Consider the following 18,730-nt stretch of genomic DNA (forward strand, 5'->3'; position numbering starts at 1 on the left):
GTGGCCACAGGAGTTGGAATCAAGACTCAGGTTAGATATGTTCATGGAAACAGAAAGGTACTTCCTTTTGGCTGTCTCTTAGATTACTTTTTAGAGGTGAAAGTAAAAGATAGTACAGCTAGGGTAGGCCCTTGAATGCCAGCTTTAGAAGTTTGAACTTTGGTAGGCAGTTAGAAAGGAGATGTAGACAAATGTCTTCATAGTTTGGGAATTCAACCAAAGAAGCTGCCTCATTTTTCTCCTCCCCTCTCCCTGTCCTACCTCATTTAGCCCATGTAGGAAATAACCACTGGACTTGTCTTTGCTGCTTCTGGAAATGCTACAATTTAACGTAATCATTCCAGAAAGATATACTAGGGAGACGGGAGAAGGCCTAAGGGGGTAGCTCTAATTCATTTCTTACTTTCTGGGCATAGCCAGGTGCTGACACATAGCATGCAGTAAAGATATGAGGAGAGGATGAATGAATGAAAGCCTTGTGTGTTTATCTCTTCCAGTTCTCTTCTTGGAGCACTGTTAGCCTCTGTGGCCCCTTGGGGAAGATATTCTCCCTCTTTATGCTAAGTGCCAGCATGGGAAAGGCCAGCTGCACAGAGAAGAGTTCTCCTAAGTCCTGAAGATAAAGACTGTGAGGCGTTTTAAGTTTAGATACATGTTGAATGCACGTGTTTACATTTTCCTTCCTAGGTCACCTCAAACTGGGATTCAATCTGTATTTGCACTGTATTAAATTTACTGGAAAATAATGTGGTCATGCAGATACTCAGAACATGTCTTGGTGTGTCTGTTGATGACAGCCTCTGATAGAATATCAAGGATAAGTTGCTTTCTGCTGGGAAAGAGACTACTACAATAGCCATTGCTAGTTATTTTATAAAGTATGCCTTAGCCCTAGTTCATGACCTACTTATTACAAACAGAATTAAATATAAAAGAATTCCAGTAGCACCATAGAATTTGAACACGTTTTTGAGTCTTATGCAACAGATGTTGACTTAACTGTGATAATACACGGGGAGCTAAGCCTGGAAAATGTGCTTTTATTTTCTATAAAATCTCTGGCTGCATGGTGACTTGGCACTTTGTTCTTTGCAAATACAGAAGGTGATGAAGAGTTAACCTGCTGTGCTTAGGAAGAATGTTTCCACATTTATTTATAAAATTTAAGAAAAAGTATTTTATTTATTTATTTATTTTTAATTTAAAAAAAAATGTATTCTTTTTACCACTCAGCAGTTTAGGGGCTGATATTCTTCAGAGCTAAGCATTCTAAAGAACTCAGCACTCTTTCCTAGAATGTTGAATCTCTGTGCTCAGCCTCTTTGAGTTCTTTTGGTTTCTTTCCGCAGCATGTGAACCCCCACAGCAGCTCCCCTTATTGCTGGTGCTCCTCTCTGTGCTCCTCCTCTTTTCCACGGGGTGTTGCATTCCTCCCACCAGCCCCAACCTGTTCGCCACTTGGCAAGCAGGGAGAACAGGACTCTGCACCGTCTTACCCCCAGGAGGGTGCTAGTTTGGTCTTCACTGAGACCAAAGCCTCTGGTCTGACAGTGTTTGGATGTTGAGACAATTGAGAGAAGCAGAAGGCTTACTTTTCTGAATAGGTAACATATTGACATGGTTCAACTCTGAAAAATCATACGAAGTTTTACAGTACAAAGTATTTTTTTGCCATTTAAAAAATGCAAATGGTAGCATAAAGTCTTCTGCATCTTGACTTTTTTTCACTTATATATCTTGGAGATCTTTCCATATCAATACATAAAAAACTTCCACAATCTTTATTTCAGCTACATAGAATTCCATTGTGTGAACATCCTGTGGTTCATGTGTCCTCCCTGTTATAGGGCATTTGCTGTTACAACCAGTGCTATGTTGAACAGACTTGTACAGATATCATTTTGCATGAGTGTAATGTATAGCTGTAGGATATATTCCTAATGTTAGAATTGCTCGGATAATGGGAATGTGCTTTTGTGAAATAGATTTTGTCAAACTGCCTTGTACCAATTTACACTTTCACCATAATCTTAGGGCATTTTAAATAATGAGGAGAAATTACTGTAATAGACTGGGCTCATTTTATTCATCTTATTTATATTCCTTATTTATACTAGACCTGGCTCTATTTTTAAATAATTAATTTTATTATGATGATGATGATTTTTATCATATAAGGGCTGTCTATGTGAGGGTTTGGTAGGAGTCAAGGCAAAATTGGAGGGCATCTGTCTCAGATGAGGAACAAGACAAGGGAGATTGCTCTCACCATTTCTATTCTACCATCATGTTGGAAGTTACAGCCAGGGCAGTTAGGCAAGAAAATGAAGTTAATGGCATTCACATTGAAAAAGAAGAAAAAAGAATTATCTCTAGTTGCAGATGACATGGTCTTGAATATAGAAAACCTTAAAATATCCTCTAAAAAGCTGTTTGAGTGAATGAACAAGTTCAGTAGGGTTGCAGGATATAATATCCATATACAAAAATCAATTATATTTCTGTATGCCAGCAATGAATCATCTCAAAATGAAATTAAGGAAATCAATTCACTTATAAGCATCAAAAGGAAGAAAATACTTGGGAATAAAGTTAATGATTTAAGTGCAAAACTTATATCCTGGCAGTTACATTGTTAAAAGAAATTAAAGACTGAGGTAATTGGAAAGACATTCTATGTTCATGGATCACAAGACTTAATACTTTAAGATGATAGTATTTCCCAAGTTGATGTACAGATGCAATCCAGTTATCGTCAGTATTCCAGCTGACTGGTTTTTGCAGAAATGACAGATTGATCCTCAAGTATACATGGAAATGCAAGGGACCCAGAAAAGCTAAAAAAATTTAGAAAAAAAGAGTAGAGAACTTCTATTTCCTGATTTCAAATTTTACAACAAAGCTACAGTAATCAAGACAATGTAGTAGTAGCATAAGGATAGACATTTAGATCAATGGATTGCAAATGAGAGTCCACAAATAATCTTTCATTTATAGTCAATTGATTTTTTTATTGAAGTATATCATTAATACATGAACATATATAAACAGTAAGTATGTAGTAAAAGTTGTGAACTTACAAAATAAACAAGCATACATCACCCCTTCACCAACACCTTGCATTGTTGTGATACATTTGTTACAAAGTATGCAAGAGCATCATCAAAATATTACTACTGGGAAGCGACTGTGGCCCATCTCTCATATGGGAGACCCTGGGTTAGCGTCCCAGGGCCTCCTTGTAAAGGCAGGCTCACCCACCTTCAGTGGAATAATATATGGAATAAATAATATTATTCCATTCAATGAAATAATATTTGGACATAAGAAGGAATGATGTACTGATGCATACTACAACATGGGTGAACTTTGAAAACTTAGTCTAAGTGAAAGGAGCCAGTCACAAAACCACACGTTATATGATTCCATTTATATGAAGTATCCAGCGTAAGCAAATCTGTAGTGACAGAAAGTAAATTAATGATTGCTGAGAGGGAGGAGTGGACACCACTGGAGGGATGTGGGGAATGACTTCTGATGGGCACAGAGTTTCTTTTTAGGGAGATATTGTTCAAAATTTGATTGTGGTGATGATTACCCAACTCTGAATATACTAAAAACATTGAATTGTACACTTTATTTTTTAAATTTTTTATTGAATTGTACACTTTTAAATGGGTGAATTGTTTGATATGTAAGTTATAGCTTCGTAAAGCTGCTTTAAAAAAAATCAGAGGGCAAAGGTCATGTCATGGATCTAATTTTTAGACCTTGGGATTTGCAACTCCAGAGACTGAGAATTCAAGTCCTTTTTGTGGTGAATTTTGACACTGTCTAAGGTAGTGAAGTGCTTCATACATTCACATGTGAGCTTTGGGACAAACAGATAGTTTTTGAGCTGGGAGCTGCTTCTAACTCGTTGCTTTCCAGGTTTTAAGATGAGCTACAGCAACGTTGAAATGGAGGAGGCTGGTAGAAGAAATAAGGCAGTCTTAGGCCATACCTGCTTTCCAGCCTTACATGGCTTGGTTGCCTATTTGAATGTTCTTTTTAATTTCTCACAGAACTTTAGTTACTTCCCCAGAAGCTAATATACTGCAAGGGTCCTTGGTAACATTACATTTGAAACTAGAGGAACTCTTTTGCTGACTGATTGTGGATGCTTCCAGTAGTTCTTGGCGTTGTATTTTCAAGGACCCCATGGGAAATCTTGGCAGAACACCCTGTTATATATCAATACAGTGCCTCTCTCAGCTTCCCTTCACATTGGACTCTCTCTTTGTTTTCACCCTTACTGCCCTTTGCTCTCTCATCTTAAAGCGAGATATTCCTTTCCTTCCTCTAAGGCTAACATCTCTCCTTGGTCCCACCTCTATTGCATCCACAGCGACCTTGCCTGTCATTTCTGCATGCTTCTTTGCCCTCTTCTGTCCCCTCACCCACTGCCTTTTGTTGGCTTGATTGTTGCTCACATTACCCATCGTTTTTTAGAAAAGCTCAAGCATCAAATCTTTTCCTCGACCCTTATTTCTTCCTCATTATTCTCTACTCCTTTGAAAAAAAAATCTGTGTATTGTGCAGTTTTCATTTACTTTGCACTTTTGATGAAGAGGCTGAGGTTACAAAGTTAAAAGCTTTGTGCTAAAATTAAATCTAGAACATATCATACTAAGAAGAATTCTGAATGTGAAAGAGAAAGACATTGGAATAGGGAGGAAAACAAATTTTCTGTATGTTTTTTCCCCCAGACATAACAACCACAAGTGGCTTCATATTCTGGTTACACGGCCAGATGCAGTAAGTGTTATTTGGTGTCAGCCTTGTTTCTTTGTTTATAGGTGTTAGAGAATGGGGTGGTTTCATGGAGAGAAAAGACTGTCGTTGGTCTTAAAAGATTGGAGTTCTTGCACCCAAAAAAACGACTCAGGAGGGTTGTTGAGATGTATTGGGTTTTGTGCATTTATTTTATTTTGAGTGTTGAGGTTTCTGGCATGAAGCCAGACTCAAGAGTCTCAGTAACCTTGAATGTTTAGTCTAGTCTGGGGCTGGTGATTTCTCCACCAGGAACTGAGATGCATCAGTTGGAGATTACAATCAGAATGACTTGATCATTGACTCTGTTAATGGGCTAAGAGCCCTTTTGTACGATAGTGAGAGGGGTGTCACCACACATACACACACACACACATACACATCTTATGACGATATAGCATCTTGCAAATAGGAGGCACAGTCATAACTTTTCAAATAGTTACTTGACCAATACTCACCTGCTAAAGTAGTTTATGCTAGTAGGGAATAATGCTTACCAATTTCATCAGAATCCCTTTGGGGGCAGATGTGTTGGTTTATAAACACACCGCAGAGCTATTGCAGAGTAGAAAACTTTATGACCTTGTCTATAAAGCTGGCCTTGTGCTCCTCTCAAATACCAGAGCATCATTTAGTGAGGAAATTAGCCAGTTTCTTGGCAGAATGGTTTCCATTTTAGCATCGGGGAACTAAAGGCCAGAGAAGTTAAAGAGCTTGGGTAAAGGTCGTGGCAAAGTGACTTCTGAATTGAGTCTGGGTCCCCGCAGACCTAGGTCATATCACAACAGTTCCTGATAAACAGCTTTTTAACCTGCAGTTGTTATCTAGAGATGTCTGGTCAAATGAGTTGAAAGCCTGTACAGGAAATTTAAGCCAGAAGTTTTTCCTTTGGATCCCAGAATGTATTTAAAGTCCCGACACAGTTCAGCAATAATCCTTATACAAGCTATTGGAAATAGAGTTATGATGAGGAGTAATTTCAGTTGATGAACTGAATACATTTGTATTCAGTTCATCAATTGAAATTATATATATAATTATATATATTTTATATATATTTATATATAATTATATATAATATATATTTTTATATAAATATATATTATATATAATTATATATAATTATTATATATACTATAATAATGACTGCTCTCCTCTATATGAGCCCTGTGTATCTGGGCAAGGTCCTTGAAATGGAGGAAATAATACCCCATGCCATGGTAGTGGTCATTAAATAAAATCATTTATATAAATGAGGACTGTGTACTGAGCACTGTAAATTAGCACAGTGCCTTGCATTAGCGCAAATCCTCAATAAATATTAGTTGTTATTCTAATCCTTATGAGTGGCCATCTGTTAATAGGAAATCACCTGCCAAAGACCGCAGGTGCCAAAGACAGCTGGCCTGGCAACTTTTCACCATTCCTGTATTCAACATGTATTTATTGAGTGACAGAGTGCATATTGATTAGCTCCTTTACCCCCTCCATGGTAGATCCTGTTATTCCCATTTTAAGGATGAGACTTAGCTTAATAAATTCCCCAGATATACATGAGTACTGTGACTGGGATTCTTTACACGAAGCCTCTCTTCTCAGAGTCACGCTTAGTTGTTTTCCAGCTTAACATAGCTAACCTGCCTGGTCCTTTAAAAACATCTGGTCCTCTGTAGATATGACTGGACACCTTCCTCAGCTTCTCACGCTGCTCCCCAGTAATGAAGACCTGTGAGACTTGCTACCAATAGTGTTCAGTTAAAATCAATCCAGTATAAAAACCAACATCTTAAAGAAAATTTTAAAAAAGATTGTATCTAGACATCATCATAAATTATCTCCTGGTATATTTGGTTGATCATTAAAACCGTTTTGGGGAATTCGTATAGGTTACTGTGTAGGAGACAATGTAGAGCACAGTGAAGACTTCACGTTCCCCTCACAATTTTGGACGTCAGAATGTAGGTAGATGAAATGCTCTATTAGTACAATAGGGAATTTGTGTACTTTTCTTGTGCTCAGTCTCAGAGGTTAACTGATTTACATGTTTCAAGGTGACTGACTGCCTGGAACAATTTCCAGACTTACTACCTAAGATTAGAGAACACTACTTCTTCTTACACCCTGAGTATTGGGACTGCCTGAAGTAATATTTGTTAATATAATGATGATGGTTTATTCAGGAGAATACTTAGGCTCTCTATAGGTCTGTGGAGTCCGTCCCCCCCCTCCAGGGTTACATGGGGATCTGAAATAGTTCATATTGTGATATGAGCCCACTTGCATAAACTAAAGCATAAACCGAACTGTTTTGGAAATCAGTTGTTTGCTTTTGTAGATTAGTTTTCTCTTTTCAGAAAATCTCACATTTAAATGTTGTGGTGTTCTTGAAGCTTATTTCTGTCTTCCTTTTGATTGACCATCATGGGCCCCTAACCAACAGTGTGACCAGTGGGGGATGCGCTCAGCCAAGAAATTACGTGGCAGAACAAAAGGCAAGGCCACTTAAGTCTCCCCAGGCTGTGGTTTACGAAACACCACTCTCAAAATGTCTAGCCTCCCTGGAGAGAAAGGTGACTGGAAACTGCACAACCAGCTGTGAGGCAAAGGCTTACACTGAGGTTTTCCAGTGCGGAGCGTTTGGGCTTCAGGGTAATTTTTTACATTGCTTTGGCCATGGTTTCTTTCCCTTCTTATTTCTTGTTGTAGGGGAATGTGAGAAATTTTGGGATGTGCCAAAGCCTGGGACAAGGGCTACATTACTTCCTTACCATTTCCCTTCCAAGATGGAGTTAGAAAGACCTGGGAGGAAGCCATCTCCTCCTTCTTTGTTCCAGTGAAGTTTCCACTGAGGAGCAGGATGGACCCATCGACTAATGCTTATATTCTAGTTTGCAGCTAAATCTCAACTTTGTTTCTTTTGCCCCTTATATTGTCAAATAGAGACTTTCCAGATTTTCTTGAGCCCAGGGATTAGCAAACTCTTCAAGTTATCTGTCACCAGTGGCAATCCAGTACCACTGGGTGTTCTGGAAGGGCAATGGCAAAAGCAGTTGAGAAGGAAATTTAAAAAAAGAGACAGGGACAGTTTGGGGGGGCTAATGAGGAAAAAGGGGAAGGAGAGTGAAAAGGAGGCAATGAAGGAAAGAGGAGAGAAAGAAAAATAAGAAATGCATTTGTTAAAGTGTATGACAGTTGGGTAATGGTAGGACAGACACCGAGTAATTTTAACAGAAGTTGAAAAGGAATTTGATAATATTCAGTGTCCATTTCAGATAACTAGATAAAATATGAATAGTTATATATTTCCTCAATGTGATAAAATCATTCAATTTATCTATCTGGTTGAATCCAAAATCAATATCATTTTTTACAGTGAAAACTAGAAATACTTCTCTTAATGTCAGGATCAAGCAGGAATGCCTGCAAGGTCTGTGAATATTTCATATATTTGAGCATGGCGTCCAATAAATTTATACAAGAAGACTGCACAAGAGACATAAATATTTTAAAAAGGCATTTAAAAATAATGGAGAAAAAAATGGGTTGATAATACTGGGACAACTGTCTAACTCTTTGGAGGAAAGGGAGGAAAGCTTTTGTCTTATGGAAATGAAAAGACCCTGTATGTGTGTGTTGCAATACAAACTATGAAAGAGGCAATATCCTTTCTTACAAATTAAAAAAAACAACTACATGGTTTAACCATGGACAAATGGCTTGAACAAGCAGTTCACAGAAAAATAAATATAGATGTCAGTAGACATATAAGAAATATTAAACTTCATTAAGTACTTTTAAAATGTGACAAAAACGTGATTTTCATGTTTACTAATTAAATTGACAAAGATTTGAAAAGCTTATTAATAGCAAGTATTGTTTCCATTAACAGTTTAAGATAGCTGGCTAGGCACATACAATTCATCAGTGTAACATAAGTTACAAGTGAGACCACCTATGGTGTAGCCTTGCCAAGCAAAATGTCAAGCTGGAATCTGATCAAGTTCTAACCAACGCAGGAATGGTTAAATCATCAACAGGTAATACTATCACCAGAGTCCAGTGGGAAAACTTTACTGGACAAATGACCTGATCCCTTCAACAACAACCAAAATATTGCATGGTTTGGGGAGGGGCAATACCAAATGACCTCTAGATTAAAAGAGACTTAAACTTTTCAACCAGTCACAAGGCATGGACTTAATTTTGATCTTTGATCCTGAAGCCAACACATAGTCAATTAAAAATTGTTTAAGATATATCTGAGACAAGTTGAATTTTGAACACTAACTAGATTTTAAGAAATTATTATTTGTTTTGGTGTGATAATGGTATTATGGCTATGTGTTTTAAAAAATAAATAATTGATTTCTTTTACATATAATATAGTAAGATATTTACGGATAAAATGATTTGATGTCAGGAAAAGTGGGGGGAAATAGATGTAACAAGATTTGCCGTGAGTTGATAAATGTTGAAGCAGGGTAGTGGCTACATTGGGATTGATTATAACTCTTTTGTTTACTTTTGCATATATTTAAAATGTTCCATAGTAAAATGTTATCAAAAAGGTAGCAAGATAGAAACAAAGTAGGTGCCTTATCTGTCACTTTTACTGAACCTGTGTTTGGCACTGGGTTGGTGTATGCTCAGGAGACTTGAATCTTTGGATTATCTATGTGCCAACTGGGCTTTGAGCCTTGGCAGAGTTGCAACACCTGCTCTCTGGTTCATTGGACTTACCCAGGTCAGCTAACAGGAAGGTAAGGATGGTTAGCAACCACACCGGGGAACCGAGAGAGTCTATAGCTGTAAGCAGGAGAATTCCATCCGTCATGTGGGATCTAAAGACCCCTCTCGATTTAGAGGTAGAATGGCCATCACCATCTCTGTGTCTACAGGATGGAGGAATAAAATATGGATTAGGGGAAGCAGACTTGGCCCAGCGGATAAGGTGTCCATCTACCACATGAGAGGTCCGCGGTTCAAACCCTGGGTCTCCTTGACCTGTGTGGAGCTGGCCCACACACAGTGCTGATGTGCACAAGGAGTGCCATGCCATGCAGGGGCAGGGGTGCCCCCCTGTAGGGGAGCTCCACGTGCAAGGAGTGGGTCCCATAAGGAGAGCCGCCCAGTGCGAAAGAAAGTGCAGCCTGCCTAAGAATGGCCCCACACACATGGAGAGCTGATGCAGAAGATGATGCAACAACAAAAAAGAAACAGAATCCCATGCCGCTGACAACAACAGAAGTGGACAAAAGGAAGAACATACAGCAAATGGACACAGAGAACAGGCAACTGGGGGGGGGGGGCGGGAAAGGGAGAGAAATAAATATAATGAATCTTTAAAAAAATATATGGATTAGAGTGGACTTACTGGTATTTAACTATAGAAATATTGTGACTCTAGCAATGGAAGAAATTATATCATCGATATGGTGACAGTGGCTACATAAGTTGCTGAAGGCAGGGAGAGGGAAAAAGAGGTGTAATATTAGGGCATTAACGGGACTTGGAATTGTCTTCAATGATATTGCAGGGACAGATGCAGGACACTATATGTCCTGCTATAACCCACTGAATGGACTGGGAGAGAGTGTAAACAACAACATAAGTTACAATCCATGCTATGTAGGAATGCCTCAGAATGTACTCATCAAATGCAATGAATGTACCACACTAATGAAAGAAGTTGTTAAGGTGGGAGGAGTGGGGGGTGTGGGGAGTGGGGTATATGGGAACCTCTTATATTTTTTAATGTAACATTTTATGTGATCCATGTATCTTTAAAAAAAAAAAAGGTAGTTTAAAAAATTAAAAATTTAAAAGAAAAACCCAACAAAAACAAAACAAAAACCACACAGATTGAGAAATCAATATGAATATGGGCCTCCAATTTGTTCCTGAGCATTTTAGCCATTGGCCCAAGAAAGGAAATGTGGAGTATTATAATTCCTATCATCCTTAAGCAGAAATAGATCAGTTATTCCTTTTCCTGAACATTTTCCCCCCTTAAGAGTCTTTATAAAGAAGGTATTGTGTAATTTAATGAATTTCAGAGGCCTTATTTATGGTATTTTTCAACATGGGTCAGTGGCATCATGTAGAATGCAGTTCAACGGAAAAAATTGGATGCAACAGGGGAGAGACGGTACATCTGATAGCATTCTAAGAAGGGTTATAGATGAAGAACTTCCTTAGGCATTTCCTTGCAGTCTCTTGGTCTTCAAACATCTGGTTGAATAAAAGTTGCTCCCTGTAGTTTTTCTTGGCTAGAGGTGGGGTGGTCGCAGTACTATTAAAATTGTGGTCTTGGACTGGAGGGAAAAAGGAATCACCTCTTCCAAGAAAAAAAATCCAACCCTTTTACTCACCATTCTTCTCTTTTAACTATTAAAGAGAATTTTCTGTGCTTCTGTTGCTATTTAAAAATTGGTTTGGATTTTGGAAAATATCAAGCATGTTCATAAGTAAATACGCCATGTATCTAGCACAATCACAATTACCAACTCGTTGTCAATCCTATTTCATCTATACCTCCATCTGTTATTTTGAAGCAAATCCCAGAATCTTATTATTTCATTTGTAACCATTTCTGTGTATATCTCTGAAAAATGAATACTAGTTTTAAACCTAACCAAATACCAGGATACATTTCAAAATTATCAAAACATCACCAAATTCCTTTGCAACTTGCAGCCATTAAAAAAAAAAAAGTGGTATCTTTAACACCCTTCTGACTACATTTCCTTTTGATAAAGACTCATGAATGAAGCAGCACATAAATGAGGAAGGAGATGAGCTCAGACAGCGGGGATTCCCCGTCTAACCGCTGCCGGCCTCCTCCCTGCACTTTGGACTTAGACCACAATCAGAGGGCACTGCCGTGATTTGCTTTTAGGTTCTTTCAAGAGCATGTAGTCAGCACCAAATTGTTCACACGAGAAAATGTACTTGTGTGTCGGCTCTTCGGGGCCTACAAACAAGCTTTAATCACATGAAGCTGAAGGCTTTTATTCTTTGAAATCCTGCCCATTCCCCAGTCCCCCATACTGCTGTGCACACGCTGGTTCACTGTCCTTCCAGCAGTTCAGTGAGTCCTTGTGTCCTTCACGGACTCTTCTTAGCTTCTCACTCTCTCCAAATTGCCCGTCTTGTTTCCTTGACTCTCTCATTCACCTTTCACTTCTCTGTTCACCCCTTCCAGATGTCCATATTGTTTTTTTGATTCCTCTCTTAAGCTCTGCTTAGCTGCTTGAAATCAGCCACTTATCCGACCAGTGTTTTATACTTAGCATGTCTCAGTTGGAAAACTGGAATTCCTCTCCCACCACACATCCTTTTATCCATCTTTCCTTTTTCAGGTACTTTCACCTAGACATGGAACAGTCAGATTACATTATTATTTAATTTATTTATACTTTGCTTCTCTTCTTCTGCACCCCTTATCCAGTAAGTTACCAGATTCTGTAGAATTTTCTTTTGCAAAGTTTTAACAGATTATTTGCCGGCCAGGTCGCTGCAGTCTCTGCCTCGTATTTCTTCTGTCCAGGGCTTACTCTGTACCTGGATCAGACATGGGGTCTGGCTTTGGAAAGCTTGCATTGTAGTGGAACAAGAGGGTGAAATGATGGGTTCAATCGTATAGGAAGGGAGACATTCAGGATAAGTCCAGGTGCCAGGTAGCACAAAGGAGGGGCTTTTGTAGAAGGCTTCTCAGGGAACATGCTTGAGCTGAGTTTCAGGTTCACTGGTGGAGATGGCTGATAAGGGAGTTCAGGGAGATATAAGAGCCAAGGCCTGGAGACTTGAAGTATCAGGGAGCGTGTGTTGTGTATGTGTATGTGTATGAGTGCCTTCTACCATAATTTCAGACATCCTGTAGGACTCTTGTTAGATTCATTTTTCTGATATAGTAGATTCAGTGTGATGCTACCCTACTGAAAAACGTGGATGACTTTTCTTAAATCTGAAATTTTAAGATTATTAGGTACAGTCTTAAGCCTCCTCCTGCTTTGAACCTCCAGCGTCTTCAGGGTACAATGCTTGTATTATACACCACACGTTCTCCCTGATATTATAGGAGTTGTTTTTTCTTGTTCTGTGACTCCTTGAAGTGACAGGGTCTTGGTGGCTTAGGGGGGAAATGTGACTTTGTTATCATAAAGTGAGAAATGGCTGGGGAAAAAAAAAGAAAACCCTTATCTAGACATACACTAGATAGGAGCTGTCATTTCAATCACTTGTGGGACTCCTAAAAAGTATAAATAGAATTCTGAGGACTCGCTCTGAGATCCTGAGTCCATGAATCTAGAGTAGTTCCCATGATTAACAGCAACCACAAGAGTAAGGTTCCAAAAAGATGGAAAGTTTGGAAAATGTAATGTCAGCATTTCCAAACATCCATAGAGGAAGAACAGAGGATGGGATCTGAAGAAAATTAACTGCTTATACACTGGACATTCTTTATATCTCATCATCTGAAATACGGAAGGAAGAAAATAAATTAGTATTTATTAAGCCCCCATTCTATACTAAGCACTGCAAGACTTTTTCACATGCTGTGTGCCAACCAGGTCTCACAGTGACCTCATGAAATTATTATATCATCTTCATTTTACAAGTGTGGAAGCTACGCTTAAGATAAGTAACGGTTTCAAGATCACATTGTTAATAATTGACTGAGCTGGGATTTGGTATGAGTTCTTATTGATGCTTAGGTTTTGGTCTTTCCACTCCATTCTCTTCTTTTTTTTTTTTGGAAAGACTTCCATACTAATGTTCAAAACAGTAGAAAAAGAAAAGCAGATATTCATTCAACAAATATTTATGACCTGCAGGCACTAGACAACTTCGCTGCCATGTGTGGAGCTTAGATTCACATAGAGAAGATAGAAAAAACACACCATTAAGTAAATAAATAAATGGAACAATAAAATAATGACAGATTGTGAGGGCAATTCATGGAAGTCTGTCATGGAGCTTTATTTTAGAGAGAGTAGGCATTTTAAACTAAAATGTCCAAGGTTCAATAACATTACCTTGAGCTCACCTTGTGTTTCAGGCAGGCAAGATGCTGGGATATGAAAGCAAGAATGCGTGGGCAGTGATCCTTTAGGAGTGCTCAAGAAGGTCAGGGAAGGTTCTCGGGGGCAGGTGATAAGTGAGCTGAATTTGGAAAGTGGCGTTTGAGTCTACAAGTGGTCAAGGGATAGAACCCTCCGGCAGAGGAAACAGTATGGGTAAGATTCAGGAGATTCTTTCTGCCCCCTTGAGATCAAAATGACTGCCTGGTTTAAAATGAGCTTTTCAGTTTTTCTTCTATAAATATAAATGTTATGTCATTCTGAAGAAATTTGGCATACTGGCTGGAGTCTCAGGGGTTTGTGAGATCCAGCGGTTTGGGGGAATGGAAGGGTCTGTATCCACTTTAACATCAGTGTTGTAAAGACAACTCTCACCATGTAGTCTCCTCCCTCTGCCCTGCTCTGTCAGTTGCTTTGCATATGATCATTGCGATTTAATAATATTTAATGACAGTTCTCTGCAGATTTGAGTGCCAAATACCCTTGCAACTCAAGTTCAGATGCAAGTAGTAAGGAGAGGGCAGCCAAGGTCTCTAGGTTGCCAGTTACTTGGCTTGACATCCCATTCATATTGGGAAACAGATTTTTAAAAGAAATCTGGCACTAGAAACACTGCCATCCTTTTGCGAAGCTGTGTCAATAAAAATAATACCGCATAATCATGCACCCCCACCCCCAACCCTTGACCAAGCTGGCATATATCCAGATGTCAGCATATTCTTATGATGCCACCATCTGTTGATGGTGTGGGATTCTCTTGCTGTTTGCGTTGGCCCTGGAACCCAATCTTCTGATTTTATATAATAAGGAGCATGAGAGAAGCCCTTTGTGCTTACCCTCTCTGAGTGGGTGCTTAGCAAGAGGTCTGTGTACCCCATCATTTTCGGTACTGTCGAAGTTAGCAAACATTTCTGTGGGCTGGTAAATATTTTCTAACTATTGGCAAGGGTTTTTCGGTGACATTTTGCTCCAGGCTGGGATCATAATGACCCAGCTTTGGGTTAAGATGAATTTTGCAAAGAGATGTGTGTGGTAGGACTACAATATTTTCAGAGAAAACAGGCATGGGTGTGGCATGGGTTTATGTAATATAATTCTCCATCTGTCCAACCAGGTTGAGAGGCTTACCTTTTGCAGGTTGTACCAGTCAGAGGGCAGAGCTTGTTGAGATCTGCAGTAAAATAGAGAATTCTCTTTTTCTGAAAAGGCTTGTAGAATAACATAGAGCCCATTGTCTTATGTGTTGTTGTAGGGTTTTTGTTTTGTTTGTTTTTGTATATAAAGGGAAAAGGCCATTTAATGTAGTTTTTCACTTAGCTTTATTTTCCATATCCCTCCCTCCCATTAATTTTTTTTTTACAGTGTTAAATGTTAGTGTCAGGTGTTGGCAGTCTTCCCAGGGGAAACAGATTGCTTGAAATAAACACAGGGAAACTGACCGCAGATTGTTTTCTTTCTTTTAAGAAGTGAAAGCATTTATAGGAAGGCTGGCAGGGAAGCCTGTACTGTCCAGAATTAACTTTATGGATTTATTCCTCCGGGTCTGGTTGATGATTAACGGCACCCCTGGGTGCCCAGATGGACTCACGTCCCTTCTTCCTTCCTGAAACTGCAGTTTCCTGGGAAAATAACCACACAGAGCTTTGCTGCAATCCGAGCTTGAGGATGGGGTGGAGTCTGTCCAGTTCTGTTTCTGGCAGCTGAAGTGTGGTTCTGGGAGCTAAGTAAAGAATGGCTTCTGTGGGGTTTCTGTCCACTGGCACTCCGCGCAGCCGTGAAAACCCCACTGGAGTCGCTCAGGCTGGTCTGAATAGCTGACACTCTCTCAGTGAGGGGCAAGTAAGTAAATGGGACTTTTGCTTTATTTGGTCTACCTTTTCAAATGGAAGTAGGCTATTTTCTAACAGGGTAAGAGTGTAAAGGGATAATATAATCTACTTTCAACTAGGTTTTGTTTCTCCTGGAACTGTTTGTTCTTGATGCTGTCAGGAATTGGTATGTTTTGAAATATTAAGAAAATTTTCTTTCAAGACTATGCAAATCTCCAACTGACCAACTTATTTATATATAGTCAGGGATCCAGGATCTGGATTCAAGAGGCTGGTAATGTTAAAGTTCTTCACAGGAGGTTTTCTCAATAAATAGCTTATTCTGCTTACATCTATCTCATAAGAGATAGCTGATTTAGAAATTACAAAGAGAGAGATTTAGGAATTTAGGAATAATTTCTGTGTTTGATTTGTTTAAATGGCAATGTGGGAGCCTTTTTTTTTTTTTGCAAACAAAATAAATTTTTATTTTACTCTTGCTTTGTTTTACCCGAGAGAGAGCTATAGGATTGCCTCTGGTGGGAAACCCATGGATCACTTGTGTTTCTGTATTTCACTGGACTATATGTGCAGCTACCTGGGAAAGCTGAAGTTTTCCTCCCTCATGAAGTATCTCATTTGAACTAGCATCCCCTGTTTATTTGACTGAGACCATGAATGGGAATTGTTGAAATTAGGCTTTATATCTCATTGGATTCTCACATTGGATCCAGCGTCTAGAGTAGCACTTGGCACAGAATAAAGCTCTATATATTGTCCTTGATTAACTTGGTAATAAGTCCTGAAAGACCATGTAAGCTTCAGGGATAGGAGAGTGCATGGGGAGTTTCAAATCTTACACAACACATACATAGATAAGCCCAAATAAGGAGAGAGTTGAGAAAACCTGTTATAACAAAAGTGGTTCTAAAAGGGTTTCTTTATGTTGATTACTGGTAGACCTGTTCTTTCTTGACTTTATATAATTTGGCATTATTGATCTAGATGAATTTTGGTTTTAAGGAATAGAAAAAAGAGACACAATTATACACTAAATTGGGCTATTGTAGTATGGCCAGTTCTGTCCATGAATTTCTTAAATGACATTAATTTTTTAAAATAGACTGTACAGAATGTTTCTCTAAGTGTGTAATTCACAGTTCTTTCAGACATCTTAGAGCCTTTTCATCTGTGTTATCTCATTTGATTTTCACATCAGTCCGATAAGGTGGGTTTTGATGGTCACATCCTCATTTTGCAGTTGAGGACAATGAGAGTCGGATGAAGAGTGACGCTTGAGGTCACTTAGTGAGTAGAAGAACCAGGGTGTAAGCTATTTCTTTAAACCCAAAATTTCATTCTCCCCGCATCCCACACTCACTGGTCATCGTTCAGCTTCCTACATTGTGGAGGCAAGTGCTTTGGCTGGGTATCAGGAGAGCTGGTTTTGTGATACTGATGAAGACACTGAGTCTTTGGGTGTAGTTTTCCCACAAGGAGGTTATATTATTTGCTTTCTTAAGTTTCTTGACAACTTCAGAATCGCTCTCCAAGGTCTTGTTCAGGGCTTGTGTCAGTTCTGAGGTGCTCATCTGCAATGTAGTGAAGAAGTGAGAAGAAAAGGAAAACCGTGGCAGGCTCTTCAGCTCTGTTTTGGTTTCCTGGAATGTGGAGAAACACAGGATCTCCTTGGATGAGGAAAAGTTCGGGTCCTATAAGACTGTTTTCTCTGATGTGCTTCCTGAGCTAGCATTTCTCAGTCTGTTCTACTTTTACTCATCAATGAAAGTATTTGAGCCAAGCTGTCTTATAGTCTCAGCCGAGGGATGAACACATCAGCTTTACCTTCCCATCTGGCAGAAAAAGAAGCGATAGCCTCCTTGTATTAGCCTGTCTGTTATCTTAATCCCTTTTGGAACTGGGTAATGTAAATAAATATTATCTTATCTCTCTCTTATGTTTTTTAATTTATAGCAGGTGAATGAGGAATGGGGAGGTCAAAACAGTGAGAACATTGCTTATTTTTATTTTTTAATTACTATACCTCCATGGTTGACTCTAGCAGTTGTTCACAGACCAGTTTAAAAGAATTGTGGAACACTGAGATGAATGAGTATATTTTACTGATATTAATAAAGTGAAAAATAAAAAAGACAACCAAACATAACCCACACCATCTACTATCACCATCATTGTGTAAAAGAAGGAACAAAGAAGTAGGAAAGAAATTCTCAGCAGGGAGAAAAAGTCAGAAAAAGAGTTGGAATTCTTGCTCTGACCTTTTCACCCTGAGCTGGTAAAAAACCTCATCCCTGAGCACAATCTGCATTTGAGAAGATCTCCTCTGCCTGGTGTTTGCCACTCACATACTTCCTGTGTAGGAAATAGAGTTTTGAAAGGGGAGATAAGAGCTGCATTCCCAGGTCACCCCATTTCTGTTGCAGTCTCTTCCCCTGCTCAGTGATTTAGATATTAACTTTTTCCTTACATCTTTCCCCATAGGCAAGAAGCGAAATCCTGGCCTTAAAATTCCAAAAGAAGCCTTTGAACAACCTCAGACCAGTTCCACGTAAGTTTGCAAGATCTCAGATATCAGGGAATGGGGCTTCATTTCTGGATTGATGATCAGTGTTCTGACTTTGGAAATAGTTAGAAAGAAGAGCTCTTTAAGGAAGAAACCATGACTTACAGTTTTGAGACCTGAAATAATTTGGTCAGTCAGTCTTTATTAAATGTGTTGCTTAGAATTTAGTGTCTCAAATTATTGTTGGGTGAGAACTGAGTGTCACAAATGCATTTGGCAGATGGGGCCCCAGGTGGCTCCTGATAGATCCCAGGACAGGGACGCCTTGCCTTTTCCCTATAGATTTGAGCAAACAAGCCAATCCCTGTGAGAATCACAGCTATAAAACCCTTGTGGATTTGGGAAGATGGGTATTTGGTGAAGCTGCAGCATTCTGACACCTAAATTCTGTTCTGAGAGAGCTATATAATAAACACAGGGCAAAATGAGGTTTGTTTTTTGTT

The 18,730-nt window shown here is 39.0% G+C and overlaps 1 protein-coding gene across 1 annotated transcript in view; it reads left to right on the forward strand.

The window, feature by feature from the left end:
* Positions 1-18,730, forward strand: part of MAP2K6 (mitogen-activated protein kinase kinase 6) — a 119,436-nt gene that overhangs the window by 67,182 nt on the left and 33,524 nt on the right. Inside the window, exon 2 of the mRNA XM_012525539.4 lies at positions 18,206-18,272. Within this exon, the coding sequence (XP_012380993.1) occupies positions 18,206-18,272 (67 nt within the window). The remainder of the gene's footprint in view (positions 1-18,205; positions 18,273-18,730) is intronic.

This window comes from Dasypus novemcinctus, chromosome 21, assembly GCF_030445035.2.
Source record: "Dasypus novemcinctus isolate mDasNov1 chromosome 21, mDasNov1.1.hap2, whole genome shotgun sequence".
Taxonomy (NCBI): Eukaryota; Metazoa; Chordata; class Mammalia; order Cingulata; family Dasypodidae; genus Dasypus; species Dasypus novemcinctus.